Below are 18,665 nucleotides of genomic sequence, written 5' to 3'. Positions count from 1 at the left end.
CGCCCGCGCGGGGGGGGGGGGGGGGGGGGATGAGCGAGTGGCTGCATGGTGCTTAGTTGCTGGCTGGGGTTAAACTACAACAGGCATCCAGATTATAGATACAAACATTTATAAATACTAAATGCTATATATTCTCATCTGGATGTAATTCCAAGCTAGAATGGTTAATTTTGAAATTATGACAGTTGGTTTCTTGTTTGTTACCAACTGGAAACTTTAACTTTGCTTTCAGATTGGACTAGAATTTACCTCAGTCATGTTCTTGAATTATAGGTTGTGGGAGGAAGATGTTTAAATGCTTAAACAAATTTTAAATGTCCGAACTTGAATTGATTTATTTGAGTGTCATTAGAATTTCAGATATACACATGCATGACTATGTACATTTTCGTGTCAAATGAAAACTCCACTACTTCAGAGTCTGATCTGGAATGTGTCTTACCTGCTGAATGTTCTCCTTTCCATTCAGGATTATGGTGCCCTGAAAGATATTGTAATAAATGCAAATCCTTCTCTGCCTCCGCTGTCATTATTAGTACTACACAGCCTGCTTTGTGAACGCTATAAAATATTATCAGCTGTTCACACACATTCATCAGTGAAAAGCGTGCCAGAAAACCTCTTGAAATGCTTTGGAGAACAGACTAAGAAGCAACCACGTCACGAATATCAGTTGGGCTTTACTCTTATTTGGAAGGATGGTAAGAATTAAGTTATCTTGTAGATCAGTATTTTACAATAGGTGAGAAAATGAAACTTGTGCTATAAAACTGTGACAACAGATGCTTTGTGCTGACACACAATGGATATGTACTGCAGATACTATCTTTGCTCTCTCTTTATAGCTGTGAATGATGATGGGGACAGAGGGGGAAGATTCTTGTTTGTGGTTACTGCTATTAAAATACGTGTGGCACTTACATGGTTGTTTGTATCCACAGGGCCTTTTTTTATAGAAGTGTTTTTCAGTTTCTACAAATAAGTTAACTAGAATAGAAATGAGGTGGGAGATTGGGCTGAAGTTTGCAAAAAGTGATCTCTCTATCCCAGGTTCCCACCTTAGTCTAAGTATTTACACTAAGAAAACTGAAATCTGTTCATCAGGTTAATGAAGTTAACGGTGTTGCTGGCATCACAAAATACATCATAGAATTACCATTACATTTAACTTCTCTACCATGTGGTATCCACTTTTTTTCTTTTCTCAATTTCAGTTCCAAAACCCCAGATGAAGTTTAGCATTCAAACAATGTGCCCTATTGAAGGAGAGGGGAACATCGCTAGATTTCTCTTTTCCCTGTTTGGCCAGAAGTACAATGCAGTTACTTCAACTCTGATTGACAGCTGGGTTGATACAGCCATCTTCCAGCTAAAAGAAGGTAGCAGTAAGGAAAAAGGAGCAGTCTTGCGCTCTATGAATGCTGCCCTGGGCAAGACACCGTGGTTGGTGGGAAATGAACTCACCGTAGCAGACATTGTTGCGTGGTGTGCACTTCAGCAGACAGGTAGCGTAAATGCTGCCCCAGCCAATGTGCAAAAATGGATGAAGTCATGTGAGAACTTGGCACCTTTCACTTCTGTTATGAAGCTACTAAAATAAGCCTGTACTCTTCATAATGGTGTTATTTTAATCTTACTCCACCTCATGCCTGCTGTAGTGGTTTGAGTCCTTTCTGAGGTGTATTCAAGTACTACAGTTGGACAGAATTCTCAAGTCAATAAAAACATGACAACTACCTTTTGGGTGTGACCTTTTTTGTAACTGATGTGCAACGTTTGTTTAATGATTATAAGGTATCTAAAAGTAGTCCTATGTAAATACAGGCTACACTTTTCCTTCTTCCTTCTATTTTCCCCTGTAACCAAAATGCTTATTTACACAAGTTAGCCTCAGTACAATTTAAGTGCAACACGAATCCTTTCTGTTGACTGGAGACTTCTGAACGAAGATAAAAAGATGAATACCTTTAAAGAACAGACAGGAAAATCAAAATGCATTGAAATATTTTTATGTAAAAAAAGAAACATTTTATATAACTTAGCATATAATAGAGGTTCATTCTTCCTGTACTTAAACAGGAGAACCTAGTCTCATATGTTCACCTTGTTCTTCAGAAAGCAGTCTTATTCTCTCTCTCAGTTTCTCTATTTCTTCCTCTTGCTGTTTCACCTTCTGCTGTAGGTTAGAAATAACCTGAAAATGAGAGTCAGTTTATGTCATTTATTGACAGGCAAGGATAAAGCCTTATTAACCTATTTGAATTGTGTTTGCAATCCACTACAGACACATTCTGCAGCACCACAGCTATTCTGCATATTTGATTCTACAACTTAATCCACAAACAAAAAAGTGTGGCAAGGAAAGGGAAAATTATAAAGGACTCTGCAGGGCTGATGAAAAGCTTCAAAAGCTTTTCTGACCTATAAATACCTCAAGCTGTACATAAATTAACTGTCCAGTCTTTATAAAGTTACCTATACTTAGTGACCATTTATCTCATTGCAAAGACACCAGAAACATTAATACAGTGGCCTAAATACTGTAATCAGAGAAGAGTCTTAATCACACAATCCTCAATTTAAAACAAAAAAAAACATAATACAGGCAGGGAAACAAAGGGCATTTTCTTTTTATATTTGTTTATCCTGTAGAGATTGAGGTTATTGGCATAACTTACATGTTCTGTGGTATGAAATAGTTCACTTTCACGCAGCTGAGCAGCAGTTGGTCTTTCTGTAGATCTTTGACTGGTGAGGAGTTTAACATACTTGGCTTGAATAGGCCATTTTTTGTAGAAAGTATGAGGAATTTGGCCATTCCTTAAATGTGTAAGAACTTCTGTTCTTTCCATTTCTGTTCCAAACGGTTGAAAGAGTTCTAGCAGGATAACACCCATGCTGTACATGTCTGACTGGTAATGGGGTAAAGAAAAAGTTCTGGGATAACTGCTATTTTTAATTACTTACTAGATTTCTCAGAAAAAATTCACAATGTGAAGGAGTTGCGCAACAATGAAGTTTCACGATGATATGAAAAGTATCATGACACTACTAAAGGAACACATTCAAATCTGTATACATTCCTCAAGATTATCTTAGAAACACAAATAATTTTTGCATTAGTAGCAAACTAGAAGGCAAAATTGAAATCCATGCTTCAACAACAACATTATGTGTAACAGTAGGAGGACTATTTATGTATTTACCAAATATTATGTATTTACCTACTGGAAGACTTGTTTTATTCCTATTATCTATCATCATGTGTAAATAGAAAAAAAAAAAAAAAACCACCATCAAAACCTCCCTACCTTGAAATCATAGTGGGATCCCTGCAATTGTTCTGGTGAGGCATAGAGGCAAGTCCCCACTCCTGAAGTATGCATCAACCCTTTGAAAAGGCAATTTAGACTTATTCAGCTAGTGTTACATTGTTACCATTTCACTTAATATTTAATGGTTTTAATATCATAGAAACTTAAAACACTGAAACCCGTGAAGCTTTTTTCTCTTACCATTTATCCTTTCTGTCTTAAACCACTGGTCTGCATCATCCCAAAGAAGGTCTTTGCAGGCTAATCCAAAGTCTCCTATTTTTACATGATGATCTGATCCATGTAGAAATATATTTCTGGGCTACAAAACAAGGCAGTATAAAATCTAAAACATATCTATATAAAGAATTATGACATTTCAGCTGTTTCAAAGTCTATAAAATCCAGTGTTTCACAGGTGTAAGATAATTATTTAATACTTTCATTGATGAGGGAGAAAAAGAATAGTCATAGCTGATGCCAAATTATGCGTTAGCAACACCATTTGGGCAGAAAGACCACCTATGAAGGGTCTAGAAAAAAGGAAGAAAAGCAAAACAGGAAAACCAAAGATTTAGTGGAAAGATAAAGTGTGTGTGGGGGGTGTCAGCAGAAAATGGGAAATTTGCAGAACAGTAATGTTAACGTAAACAGGCAAGAGTAGACAGCAAATTAGACCAACTGATGTAGCAGGAAGGAGAACTAAATATTATCTTTGGGCTAGACATAATGTAAAACAAATATACTTCTCGATATGATAAGCATAGCTGTAACATGCTACTTGGTTCTGGGAAGTTGCTATGAAAAAAACCAAAATTATAAGAGACTTGAGTAGAGACAACTGACTGGAAAAACTGAAATTTTATCCAAATATTTTGGCTTTAGGACCACTAAGGAGGAGAAATGCTAGCATTATGTATCTAGAAAAAAACCCCCATACTTGCCAGATAAAAGAAAACATAATACAAAATTACTGGGTTTACATAGTCTGTATCACAAGGTTTCTGAGCTTAGGGACATTTGGATGAGAAATGGTAGCACTATTGCTTAGTACAGGGTTTTTTTTTCTACTAAGTAGAAATTTGCTGGTTTTATAGTACTTTTAAAATGTTGCACTGAATAATGCGGTTACTTCAAAGCTATGCTAGAACCAGACATCCTGCAACATCTCAAAGAATGACACTGTTCAAGTGCCAGATTCCAAATCCTCTATTTCTGATTATGGATTTGCATTACAAAAATTACAGTTCCCTTGTCTATGAGTAACATAAAGGAGCCAGTAGGCCTGCCACTGTGTTTTCCTGCAGGCAGAGGAAATAAAATTCACACCATGAAGAGCTATATGAAGTAATAATGGAAGATGACAGTAGCACTGTTGAAGCTTTACTAGCTGATCAGCCTGTCGGTGAAACAGCAAGTGCTTGGAAGGACCCTTACACCTCATAGACCTCCCCTCCCTCCAGGTAACCACTTGATCAGGATTATAATTTGTGTTTGAAAATACTTTTAGATTAAGAAATCTTACTTTAAAAAAAAATGAACAAAAGAGGGAAGGTCCCCACATAGATAACTAGTTTAAAGACATAAAAGAAAAGACAGGGATAAATAGTCAGCCTTCACAGCAAAGGTTATCATCAACGGATTCTTGTATGAATCTGTGCTGAGAACTATGCTGAACAACACCTCTGTAAATGGGTAGAAAAGGGTGAATGGTGAGATGACAAAGTCTGCTGGCAATACTACATCATTCAGAGAAATCAAGATGAGATCTGAATGCAAAGAACTGTGGAAGGATCTCGTAGGAAGTATAATGACAAAAGGAATTCAGTGCAAATAAACATGAAAATGTAAATGAAGGGACGAATAATCCCAATTTTAAATATGTAACAACTGTCTCTGCGTTGACTGTTACTTAAGCATGGTTAACAGACAGCTCTAAAAATGCTCAATAGCAGTCCATAAACCAAATTGTACATTACCAGTTACTGGGGGGGAGAGGAAGATAAAGAAGAAAACACTGTGATACCATATGAATTAATACACGGCTATCTTCAGTACCATGTGCAGTTCTGAGTCTCCTATCTCAAAGAGCATGTACGAGAACTGGAAAATTGTGCATAGATTGGTGACATGAATGCTGAAAATTTGGAATGGCTTCTATTCAAGGAATCACTAAATATAAAACACATGACAAACTGTTAAGTTTAAAACAGATCTATTAAATCACACATGGAATGGGAAAAGTGAGTATGAAACACTATTCAGTATTTCTTCCAATAAATGAAATAGGTGATATCAAGTTAAATTATTGGTGGCAACTCAAAACTAGGGCCATTCATCTGCACGCACAGCACAGTTGAACTCTGTAGAGACATTGCTGTAGGATGGCTAATTAACACTCACATGAGTTTAAAAAAGACAAATTCTAGCAATATCCATAAATGGCTATTAAGTAAGATGCTACATATAGTTCAAACAATCACATAAATTTTCTTCCCCCAAATGATAGTATACCTGCCTTAATACAACATATGGTCGAATCACATCTATTGATAATTTTGAAAGTGAGTTTTGGTTTACTCACTATGAACAGAAACTATAACCAGAAGTAGTATCTCTTGACTCAGACACACAACACTAATTGTTGAATATACTTCTTATGCTGCAAACAGCCATGCAGAGAAGTACTTGGGGATACTGGTGGATGAAAAATTGGATGTGATCCAGCAATATGCTCCTGCAGCCCAGAAAGCCAACCGTATCCTGGGCTGCACCAAAAGAAGCACGGCCAGAAGGTTGAGGGAGATGATTCTTGCCCTCTACTCCGCTCTGGTGAGACCCTACCTGCAGTACTGTGTTCAGCTCTGCGGTCCCCAGCACAAGACAGACATGGACCTGTCAGAGTGGGTTCAGAAGAGGGCCATGAAAACGATCTGAGGGCTGGAACACCTGTCCTATGAAGAAAGGCTGAAAGAGTTCGGGTTGTTCAGCCTGGAAAACAGAAGGATCCAGGGAGACCTTACTGTGGCCTTTCAATATATAATGGGGGCTTATAAAAAAGACAGAGAGAGACTTTTCAACAGGGCAAGCAGTGCAAGACAAGGGGCAAGTTTTAAACTGAAAGAAGGTAGATTTAGATTGGATATAAAGAAGACATCTTTTACAGTGAGGGTGGTGAGGCACTGGAACAGGCTGCCCAGAGAAGTTGCGGATGCCCCATCACTGAAGTGTTATTCAAGGTCAGCTTGCATGGGGCTGTGAGCAACCTCATCTCATGGAAGCTGTCCCTGCCCATGGTGGGGGGGTTGGACTAGATGATCTTTAAAGGTCCCTTCCAACCCAAACCATTCTAAGATTTTATAATCTAGAGGCCCAAGCACTGCCAGATTATGTCTGTATGTACAGATGAGATGGAACTTCTGCTTGCTTACACTTCTCCTGTGAGCTTCATTGGCCTGAAGCTGAACTATGATGACTCATTTCTCATGCTATAAAACTAGGAAATAGAGGAACTGAGGGCATTAACACCATCTTAGGCATTCCTGTTGGGCACAGAGAAGCTGTGGTTAACAAATATAAGTTAATGACCAAGCTTCTGTTAGGTCATGGCAACTCATAAAATTTGTTCTGACAACTGAAGTTTTGGGACCTGTTACTATGTTATGCCCTACCAGTCCAGAAGTTTTAGTCTAGGTAATTTCATCTTAATAAAAAGAAATTAACTTAAAACAACATTTTACAGAAGTAACAAGAGGCTACACAGCACTCCAACTTCTCCTACTAAATTTGCCTAGTACTTACAGCTGGGACATCCATTTCAGACAAATTTCAGAGAAATCAACCAACTTCACAGGATAATACAGAAAAGTGTCTCTGTATCTTGCAAATGCAAGACATCAGACAAATCCTGAAATGAGTAATTACAAATATGATGGTCTTCTGTGTTTAGGCCAACAGTCTGATGATGCCTTTCCACCTATATGCATCCTTTTGAGTATTATCTTAATTTAAAGGACACCGACAAGTCTTGCTGGACACCTCTTCACAGAGCTGCAGGGTCACCAAACACAGAGGTAACAGCAACTTCAACAGCCTCTGGAGCAAACATGAACTTTGTCAGTCCAGCTTGTGGAAGAACTGCCCTTCATGTTGCAATGTGCACAGCATCATCTAAAGTGAGCAGAATTTTAGGTTCTCCAATCAACACAGGTTGCATCCGTTTACTATTAAGTAATGGAGCCAACGTAAATACCCAAGGAGGACAAATGGCTATTCATGAGGCCTGCTCAAGTAGCATAAAGGAAATAGTTGATCTTCTGTTAAGAGTATAAAGCAGACATGAACAGTTTAACAAGAGATGGGCAAACCCCACTCTTCTCATTTCTTCAATGCAGATCAAATTTAAAAGATAGAGCACTGTTGAACACGTTGCTAAGCTTCTCATATCCACTAAAGTAAAGAGATAATCAAGGACATCCACCCACTGGACTTCCGTTCTCAGAATTTCAAATGCTTTAAGATGCTTTCTTATAACATTATCACAGAAATTACTGTCTCTGAGATATCCGCAAAATCACCGTTAGAAGAATATACAGTGAAACCAATGAGCACTGGCTCGAAAACAGGCTCCCAGTAACTGTATGAAACTCTTTATACAACTACCAGGACTTCGGACAATAAGGCCATGAGGATGCTAAACAAGAAAGCAAACTGAAAAACTGTTGATCCTGAAACAGTTGGCAGAAAAATTAAAATTAATCCAGAAGAAAGATTGTGTCTTTTAAAATAGTTCCGAGTTTCCACATGTGGAGTTTTAATAATCAAGATGATTTTTACACTAATTTCCTCATATAGCTACCATGTCAGATGCAGAGAACCTCTGTAGGAAGCAGAGCAGGAAAACACACACTCAGTTCCTTGCTATTCGAGTCTGTCAGTTTAAGGGCTGGGGGGAAAGCAAGATATATTTACCTGTGCTTCACATTTAAGCCAACCAGTAAGTCAAAACTATTCTTATGATTAGATTTCAAAAAAACCTTCACAGGAACATATAAAGGGCATCCTATTCTAATCATTCAAAGTGTTATTTAAGCCTGCTCTTTGTTACTCTTAATAGGAATGAAAGCAAAACTTTTCATTCAGTCACTAACGTCACCTACAATTTCAGTCCCTTAGTGGAGATAGCAACCATTTTGAAAGACAGCAATTATTTGCAACTGAGGGAATTTTTTTCTTTTTTAAAAGCAAGTAACTATAACTTGAACATATTTTCAAAAGCTAACTGATATGCTGTTAGCAAATTAAGGAGTAGTCAAGGGGCTTTGCTTATTTTTATAATTACCTGAAAGAATTTTTTTTTTAGGTAATTAGGTAATTTAGGTCCTACCCTGGTTAAGGAGAGACCAAGACAAAACAAAACCAGTCTGACCATCCCTGCTCAGGACAAGAAAATGGCTTCACAAAGGAGAAAACATTTCCACAGCTTAATCATAATTCACTTGTAAGTCAATGTGACTGAGTACTATGCTTATAGTAAAGTAAGTACAGTACTGGTATAGAGAAGACAATGTGTTTTTTCATATGTAACATAGCTAAATTCTTAAGACCCCAGGTCATCTCAAATTTAACTATGAAGTTGTTTTCATCCTCCCATAATGTGTTTTCTTGAACCTCAAGTAATAATTCGATGAACTTACTTTAATGTCTCGATGCATCACTCCCATGCTGTGGATATAGCATACTCCTTCCAGTAACTCTTGAAAAATTTTCATTGTCCAGCAGACATCGACAAGATGGTATGGACCTTAAAACAATTTAAAATCTAAGTTATTTCAGCTAATTGTACTGAGTTATTTAAGGTTATGGTGGTATGTCTTGTTGAATTCTGTTTATTTATGATGCGGAAGAAATTTTTAACAGCATAGTTTAAAAATGGAATTTCCCGTGCTTCTCCTAAGACAGTGTTTTTGAAACAGCAAAAAGTCACTAACCTCAAAATTCCAAAAAGGAAAGAAACTTACTGGAAGTTTCCTCTGTTCTCTCATTGCATCTTTTATTACGGTCAACAATCCAGTCCCACAAGGATATTTCACACAGTTGCATTTGTATATGAAGCATCAAACGATACTCCACCTAACAGAAAAATAATGGTCCATGATTTTGCTACTGTAATATGAATAGTATTTCCTTAGTTATTTTCTTTAACGCTAATAACAACAAAATTCGTTCATTAAACTAAAAAAAAAAAACAGTTAGATACCAAAATGACATCAAATACAATATTACTGATCTACTGCATTTGAGAAGCAGATGCAATGATACTGTCTAGTTTTGGCTTTTTTTTTAGCTTGTTCCTTAAATTTTAATGATTGTTGAATGATAAAAGCTAACAAAACAGCAAGCTACATACTTTAATATTCAAATTAGAGTTTAAAGTCTTCTAGACATACTGAACAGAGGTTCATTCTGGCCTAAGAAAAGAATAATTAATATAAAATAGCAAAAAAGTCAATCTTTTGATATGGAATTTTATTATTTATTAATGTAACTTCATACTCAGTTTCTGATAATGTACCAGTTCATTTGATAACCTGGACAACTCAAGCAAACACCTTTAAAACCTTGGATTTCTTGCAAGAGGGAACTCCAAATGATAGCAAAAGCTTGAAGCATTCCAGAGCTGGCTGTGTTACACAAAACATTTCAGTGGTATGAATGCCAACAAAGTTTTAGAAACATAGGCAGAGTGGTGACTCCCTGCCCATACCTGCTTCTCTCTTTTTCACATGTAATCCTACACTGTATAGGCACCACCTTACATACCTAGACACTTTCATCAATAATATCCGAATTAACCACCATTACTGAATGCTGATTTCAAGTTTGATTTTTTTTTTTTTTTTATGCACGAGTAGTACTTTTTATTCACATAGGTACTTTGAAAGGACCCAAGGTGACTAATTCATGGAAACTTTCTTGTATGCCGAGTTTTGCCAGCTCCTCTGGTCAGCCTCCTTGTAATGGTGTTACACACTTAAGTAAAAATTGTCTGTATTTTTGGCTGTAATTGCAGTAATTTCATTTTTAAAAAATTTATCATTATAAATCTTTCCTCTGTCTACCAAACTCTACTTTACAAACATCATTAAATTAGACAGCAGTTTATATCTAAAGAGAACTGTATTTACCTCAAAGTCTCCACAGAGCGCTACATCATTCTTGGAGCATTCTTCAGTGCAGGACTTACTTTCAGTGCTAGCATCTTGATCCAGACGACAATGAGGTCCCCGTGCTGGATGATTTTTCACATCAGTTGATCTACTGCTAACACTGCTTACAGAGTCTTCTTGTAATTCCATGGGTAACTCACATTTATCTGGTTTCATAAACTCTTTACTATTGCTGTTTGTAAAATCATTCCTTACGCACATATTCTGTACTGATTCACTGCCCAGATTTCTAAGACTGGTACTGTCACAGGACTTCTTTTCTTGTGAAGTAAGGTCAGCAAAGATAATTGAACTACCACTTTCCACACTCTGTATGTGACAGTGATCACTGAAAATAATAAAGGAAGATAAATCAAAATAAGTACACAGTTTTATACCATCTATTTGTGATACACCATTCTGAAAAGTTTTTTTCAATTGCAAACTGCATTCCAGAGTAAGAGTTCAGCTGCTTCCCCACATAAAACTTCAGGATTACATAACTGGTAGTGTAGGGTCCAGCCTTTTTAATACCTTCCTCCAGGAGGGATTCCTCATAGCTGACCCAGACAGCTCATAGCTACATACTGTCCTAGGTCACAGCATTCACTGGACAGAAGTGTGATGCATCTTCATTCTTTTAAACTTAGGAAGTTACACCGTATTTCTCATAGGACTCCATCTCCTTACTGAAAGGGCTAATCAACACTTCTGAGACAGAAGGCCCCATCGCTCTAATAAGACTCCGCAGTACTAATCAGTGTTGCTGACTGGCACAGAACTTTTTAAGTAAACTTGAAGCCCAGTACTATGTTCAGGCACTCAGAAACTGAGAGATCCAAAGAAGGTAGAAGTACCCAGTAATATTATTCAGCTTATGCAACAAGAGAAACAATGACAAGGATAATTAAGACTTGTTTTAGTTATCATTTGGAAGCAAAAAGCACTTGTGCAATATATGCTGAATTTGGTACTCTTTTAACATTACTTTAAAAAAAAAAAGCCTTATGTTAAAGCCAAATAAATGTTATCATTGAGATTTGTAATACTTACTTGCTACTCTCTTGCTCCAAAGATAATGGCTGCAACTCCATTATTGTTTTATCTATTGGACAAAAAGATAAATATGGTATTTTACAAAACAAAGCATGCATGTATTTACTATAAATTAACATTTAGGCTACAGCATCTTACTGAATTTACCTGTAGATATCTTTTTCTCTATTTCTGCTGCTGCAAAAGGTGCTTGTTAGTCTACTAAGAGGAAACCCTAATATGTTTTTCATTTTTCCTTAAATTAGAATAAATATTGTACGAGGTCACTGAAAGGGTTGCACTGGGCTCTCTTAGATATTCACCTAGAAGTTAGCCTGTCCAAAATAAGGCCTTAAAATGTATATGATAATACACAGTTAAAGAAGCAACTCCACAAGGCACCATCCTTTGCATCACCCTGCTGCTGTTTTGAAGGCAGTTGATATTTTGGAAATAATTTTCATTAAAATTGTATATTTACGTGAAAAAGCAGTTTGTTTTAGCACACAGAGGCAAATATGAAACACCAATCTTGTAAGCCAAGGAAAACCAGGAAGTACCACAGGACCTACCTATAGCTCTAGTTATGTACTTACATTATCACCATTAAATACTTGTAAAGTACTCCTAGCACTAAAAAGTTGCATCCTTCGAGATTCTCAGTATCATCAGTTGAAAAGTCTTGTCTGTTTTACTATACTGTCAACTTCCTATGCATTTTCTTTTGTGCTTAGAGCTGACTGGGCATCAAGTTACTGACTTGGAAAGCAATAAAGTCATATAGAGCATAAACAAACCTCCTACTAAGAGAGGATCAAAACATTTAACTGCTAAAGGCATTCCGGAAAAGGACAAGAAAGAAAGAGACGAACAGATTAGGGTTACAAAGGGACCAAAGGACAAAGTGTGGGAAGAGCCAAGAACAGAGAAACTGAAGAGAAAAAAAAAAAAAGGAGGCAGGGAAGGTTTAAAATGAACATAAAAGTAGATAAGCTCTCAACAGGTACAGACAGTAGATGACACACAAAAAAACCCAAGCTGCTCTCTCACTGCAGAACTATGAAATGCAATTCATCAATTTAAAAACTCCTGTGGAAAGCAAAAGAAGAGGAATTTTTTTTTTTTGCCATTAAAGTATTTATTTCCAGGTTCTTTCAGTTCTTCTAAATTCTTTTCCAGATAGACAGAGAAGCATAGTGGGAAACTTATTCGAGTTTTGCTACAAGTCTGAGATTTCAAAATATGGTAGCAAATTTGTGGGTTTTTTTTTCTCCATCACTTTTCCCCCAATATCTGAAGTGGCTTATTCTTCAGTATTCGTTCTTCTCCTTGTCAAGTCACTACTTTTTGCATTAGAAGTTTTTCATCGCATTCCACTGAACTTCACACAACTTTTAAATCCTCCTCATATATTACCAGAAGCAAAGCTAATACTTCCAGTGTTCCAAATTCATTATTACATAACAGATAAGTTATTAGGCAAAAGACTGAAGTGCCCAGAGAGACATAAAGACCTGATGGTCACCTGCAGTTTGCTTTTTTTTTTTTTTTGGCTGTAAAGAGTAGTTGTTTTATCAGAGAAGTAATACTCTCCTGCAAATAACAGTACAGAGGTTATAAACGGGATGCAAGCAACAATTACACAATATGCTGTACTTTCCTTTTGGGCATACTGTTTGAACTTGTTCCATCCAAGCAGTGTGATAGCCTACAATGTTAGGATGCTGCAGCCCAGCCAGCACTTTAACTTCTCGTAGCACCTAAAAAGACCAAAAAGAAACAGCATGACTGTCCTTTATTCTGAGTGCTTAGTAAATCCAACAGATAACAAAAAACCCCCAACTGTCTGACAGAGAAAGAACAGATAATATTATTACAGTAATGGAGAAAATTCGGAAGCTTTAAAACAAATTACGATTTTCATAGTTGCAGAGATGATCAAATTCAAGTTAATAATATGCTTCTTTTAACAGACTTAAATACCTCTAATTTACTTTTTTCTACTAGGTATTGATAGGGTCAAATCTTTAGAAACTCAGAATGCAAAAAAATCTTATTAACTTTTTTATGCTTTTGGAAATATTAACTATATTACTAAATTAAATAAGAATCAGCTAGAGCAGACAGGGAGTTAAAACATGAGATGAAACACAGGAAAGAGAATACCTTCATGCAATCTCTTCTTGTAGCCTTCTTAATGTTAATTTTTTTAACAGCATAGAACTGACCATCTAACTTGTTTTTGACCTGAAAACAATTGCAATAGGACAAAATTAGATGTTAATGTGTTTGGATTAATGAATTATTAAATCCTTTAGAGCCAACTATTTTCTAAAAATTAATTTCTGCACTCCATTCAGATAACCTCTCACCCATATCAGAGAATGAAACTGGGATTAGGCCCCAGCTGCCTAAAATAAGGATACTCTATTTTTGCCATCCTTCAGGACTGCAAGCATCTAATCCAATCCTCGTGAAATACATAGCTTTACAGCTATCTTTCCATCAATTAAAAAAAAATAAAAACGCTGATAGGTCCTGATAACAGCTTAAACAGGTTCTCAATAAATCTGTGAGACCACAACTGTCACTTACACATGGCACATACCACGTGGCGGGGAACCTTAGGCCGGCCATACACCATAAGTATTTAATACAATTCAACATCATGTTGGACAGTTCACATTCATATTAAGACTGCTTTTTTTCCACACAGCCACAACTGGAACATTGGGGCGCGCAGACTGATCAGTTCCTGTGGCTGTTTTAAGTCCATATATCACAACACTTCACACAAGAAATAAAGAGTTTTCATTCACTTTAAAAGGGTCAAAATACACAAAGTAAAACATCTGATATAGCCTGCTTCTGACAAACAGAAACGAGCACCTTTTGAAATGAAATGCCAACATCCTTCACACATGCAGGTTTGCACCTGTCCTACTGGAAAATGAGTACTTTCGGTTTTCTCTTAGAAAAATAAACAAAACAGCCAAAACTAACTCTAAATTTCAAAGAAAAACTAGATATAAACTGATCAGTTACAAATGGAAGGTAAAGAATACCTTGTATACTTTACCATATCCTCCTTTTCCTAGCCTTGCAACCTCATCAAATTCATTCAAGTATCGTGAGGTCTGTGCTTCAAAGAGAACTTCTTTTTCCCTATTCAAAAAAGTTAGGCTTCATTAAACTAAATTACAATTTATAAGTAAGGTATTATATAGGCTACAGGTATACATAATCTAGAAATAGCATTTACATTATGAGAAGAAAAAGAAAATGCTTTGACATTACCATAACAAATACTGAACACCAGCAGACTGCAACAGCATGCACATGTGCTACAAATCCACACTCTGTGTTAACAGAGGTATCAAGATGATTTATTTAAGTTTATGCCTGATAAATCTTGTTTTCCTGAATGGTGGCACTAACTGTGAGAGTTGTACTGAAGAAGAAATTTTCACCGGATTGTTTTGAGAGTTTGAAGAAATTTTCACTTTTTTTTTTTTCCCTACGTTTCAGAGCCAAAATATGAAACGCAGTACTAATTAAATTCAGAGCGGACCACAAAACTTTAGGGAAGGAGTTAAATTTAATATTTCTAAATGCTTTGAATACATACCCAATTGCATGAGAATCTCCATTATCAAGTTCCTATGAAACAACAAAATCCAACATAAAAACAAGCCGTACAGAATAAGAGGTCTACCATGTCAAACAGACAGCTTAATCAAAACAGAAACTACAACTATGCTCTTAGAAAAAAAAATGAGGTTACTGAAAGCCATTCACATTCTACAGAGAGCTTCACCAAATTGAAGTATTATTATCCCACCAGTAATCTGCTAACATCTCCCTGCTGGAGAGATTACTGCCCTTTTAGAGTTCTGCTGGCAAACAGGGTAAAATGAGGGCTCTAAAAAGTGCTTAAGACAAAATTAACTAGCTTAGTTCTAGCAGCGAGATAAGCAAACTGGTCTGATTCAGCCTGAAGCACATTACGCCGTATACAAATTATGCCCTCCACTAATACAAATACGAGGGTGTTAACATCATCAACTGGAACAGTTAAAAGTTGAAAATGGACGTATGACCATTGTCGAAAAAAAGCTGTAGCAATACTTAAAACACCTTTTCTGTGTTTATATAAAGATTTTTTTTTAATTTAAAAAAAATATTTAATAAGGAACAAAATATTGCTGGCTTTAAAAGCTTTGGGTTTGCACCTATAGAACCAGAACGTGCCAGCCCAAACAGCTAAGGTAGAATGGGAGTACCATTTGGAATAATTATTCAAAGACCCAATCCAATGTTAAAAGAACCCCCAAACCAAAGCTTCTTTGGATGCAATGATGTGTCAATTCCTTAATGTGGAGGTTGCCAAAGAAATTTAACAAAGCTTACCCCATTAAGTATTTGTCGATTAGCTGCTTTCATTAGTTCGGTGATGGCTCTATTATGCTGCAGTCTTACAGTACTAAATTCATCACAGAATGCGAAAGGGGAGAGCAACCCCGTTCTTGTGAAAGCCTGACGAAGTACTGTACAAAGGAACAGAGAAAGGTCACATTAAATAAAGCCTGCCAATAAGGCCATGTAAACAGTTGGGTTTTAAATGAGAAACCTTATTCGAAAGATAGCACATCTAAAAAACTGAACAGTCACTCCTACTCCAATGCCGTTTCCCATACTCTTAGCAATAAAAACTAATTAAACCCAAACTAGAGCTGCTCTGCGGGAATCCCTTTGCATAATACAGTTATTTGCCATGCCCTTTATGGTCACAACTGCATCTCCTCTTCTTCCTTATCTCAGCAGATGAATTATACAAACCTCCACCCATTCGCTTACTTGTTACCCTTGGACTAATTTTGATCAGTGAAAAGAGAAATTCAAAGCCTGCTCGCAATTAAGAGGACACGTTTATAATAAAAAGTGGTAATGTCAAGATTTTCTAATTCACATACAAACTCACACATTCGCACGCATACTCATAGTAAAGAATGAAGTCGCTCCCTTCCACCCCCTGCCAAGCACCACATCTTTCTCGGAGTAAAACAACAATGTGGCAGATAAAAACCTAACAGATACTGGAGATGGTACAAATGCAAAGATGCTACAAAAATGTACTTCAAAGTTTTAGGAGTTCCAAGGTCTTAAAACAAACTCAATCATAAGTTTTGGAGGGTTTTTGGTTTGTTTTTATTTGTTTGGTTTTTTAAGATGTTTCTTTGGTACCAGTATTTCAAAAATTCAGCCTATTACTTTATCTTTTAAAGGAGATAAAATGTATTGAAGGTGAAACTGTAAGAAATCAGGAATTTTGCTACGCAAGCCTTAGGGATGCAGTTACGTACACCAGAAAAATGGGAAAAACCCACCCTTGCCAACATTAATATACCAGCCAAAACCCACAAGACAGATACGATTACTGCAATATGCATTTCTGTCGTTCATCAGGCTTATTCTACTTGGGAAACTGGTTTAAACTATACCAATGGAGGAAGGCCATTTTCCATAGATGTACACTGAGAAGCCAAGCAGCTACATACTTTTGGAAGATGCCCAGGCTGATTTCCCCCCCCCCCCCCCCCAAAGGAGGAAATTTAGTTGGGTTTTTTTTTCTTCCCCTGATATTTTTGGTTTTATTAAATTCCCCTTCTACCTGTGTTTTTAGATCAGAATTAACAGCTAGGTAATTCACCCCGCTACCCTTCTCATGATGCAACTCACACGATTTAGCTGGAACAGAACTGTCTGATCCTTGCATCTACAACAATGTTCTGTTACTGTTTTTAAAAATAAGACAGGTCCTCATTCCCAATTAAGTTGATTCAGGGTACTCATCCCCTTCTCAGAATTGCTCATCCTAATGGGATGAGAGCTACAGCTTTGTATTGATATTACGCTGTAATTCTGCAGAGAAGAATATGGTATGTATTGCAGTAAGGCAGTTTAAGACAGAGGAAAGAACTACTCTTACTAACTTCGGAACAAACACCTCGAATGAACAGGGTTGTGCGTGTACATGTGGCAGAGATGCTCCAGCAGCGACACAAGCAGCAGCTGGTTTTGGATGGTCGAAGTGAAATTCACAAACTTTTGCGACCCGTTGGCAACTCGCAGCTCCGCTGGCACATCCGATTCTGGAAAAGGACAGTCAGACGAATGAATTTAGGTCTCAGTATGTACATGTATATATATATATCTACACACACACATATGCGCCCATTTACCAGAACATCAAAACAACATACCAACCCCCACGGCTTCAACACAACCCGAGCTCACAAAAAGGCACCACACGAGCTGCCACTGCGCGAGACGCTTAAGACACTCATTAGGGACCTAATTAATCTTTATAGGTGCATCCGGGAAGAAGCTAACCGGAGAGGACGAGGCTCTCCCCGAGGGAGGGCGAGCTCCCGCAGCGGCCGCAGGGCAGCGCGCTGCCAAGGGCCTGCCCGCTCTTGCATCACCCCCCGCGGCTGCCGCTTCCCGGTGGCGACGGGGAAGGGAGGGAAGGGGGGAAGGCGGCGGTTCTGCCCTCCTTCCCACCCTGCCAACCACACGGGGGACGGCTGGGGGCCCCGCCGTCACCCGCGGGAGGGGAAGGGGGGGGGGTCCCCTCCGTGCTCCCCCACACCTCCCGCCGAGGAACAGGGCAGCCCCCGCGGGCCCCGCTTACCGTCAAAGCGCGGCTCCGGGCTCTCCTCAGGAAACTCGATGGCGGGCGACGGCGCGCTGGGAGCCGCGGCCCTCGGCGGGAAGCCCCTCCGCCACATGCCGGGCGCTGAGGGTGCCGGCCTTCGCTCCTGCCCGGCGGGGCCCGCCCGCCTCCCTGTGGGCGGCCCCGGGGGCCGGGCTCGCGTTTATGGCCGCTCTTCGAGCGCGGAGCGATAAAACATTGACCGGCGGTGGGCTGAATTCACCGCTGAGGGGTGAATACGGCCCGGCAGGCAGAGGGCGGGCGGGAAGGCTACGGCCGAGGAGGGGGCTCGCACCGCGGCCTGGCGGTGGGGAGCCGAGGCGTCCCCTCACGCAGCGGGGCCGGCGGGGACCCCTTACCTCCGCGCGGGGCCGCGGCTCCCCGCATCGCCCG

The 18,665-nt window shown here is 38.5% G+C and overlaps 2 protein-coding genes across 3 annotated transcripts in view; one reads left to right on the top strand and one right to left on the bottom strand.

Annotated features, from left to right (window-relative positions):
* AIMP2 (aminoacyl tRNA synthetase complex-interacting multifunctional protein 2) overlaps positions 1-1,736 on the top strand; it is a 4,293-nt gene extending 2,557 nt beyond the window's left edge. For both annotated transcript variants that reach the window (XM_010570222.1, XM_010570221.1), the window contains exons 3-4: positions 470-701; positions 1,215-1,736. In XM_010570222.1, the coding sequence (XP_010568524.1) occupies positions 470-701; positions 1,215-1,600 (618 nt within the window). In that variant the 3' untranslated portion in view covers positions 1,601-1,736. The remainder of the gene's footprint in view (positions 1-469; positions 702-1,214) is intronic.
* A 253-nt stretch (positions 1,737-1,989) lies between these two features.
* On the bottom strand, positions 1,990-18,348 carry EIF2AK1 (eukaryotic translation initiation factor 2-alpha kinase 1). The gene is made up of 15 exons (XM_010570220.1): positions 18,252-18,348; positions 17,551-17,709; positions 15,968-16,104; positions 15,186-15,217; positions 14,623-14,722; positions 13,724-13,804; positions 13,220-13,317; positions 11,576-11,629; positions 10,502-10,871; positions 9,335-9,446; positions 9,011-9,117; positions 3,516-3,636; positions 3,312-3,391; positions 2,679-2,912; positions 1,990-2,194 (listed from the first exon to the last, which is right to left on the bottom strand). Exons 1-15 carry the CDS (start codon positions 18,346-18,348, stop codon positions 2,072-2,074), a joined length of 1,905 nt encoding a protein of 634 aa, XP_010568522.1. The 3' UTR covers positions 1,990-2,071.
* Positions 18,349-18,665: the final 317 nt, after the last annotated feature.

The sequence above is a fragment of the Haliaeetus leucocephalus genome, unplaced genomic scaffold, assembly GCF_000737465.1.
Source record: "Haliaeetus leucocephalus isolate CR32 unplaced genomic scaffold, Haliaeetus_leucocephalus-4.0 Scaffold295, whole genome shotgun sequence".
NCBI lineage: Eukaryota > Metazoa > Chordata > Aves > Accipitriformes > Accipitridae > Haliaeetus > Haliaeetus leucocephalus.
The sequence above is the reverse complement of the archived record's forward strand: the minus strand, read 5'-3'. Positions and strand labels throughout refer to the sequence as shown.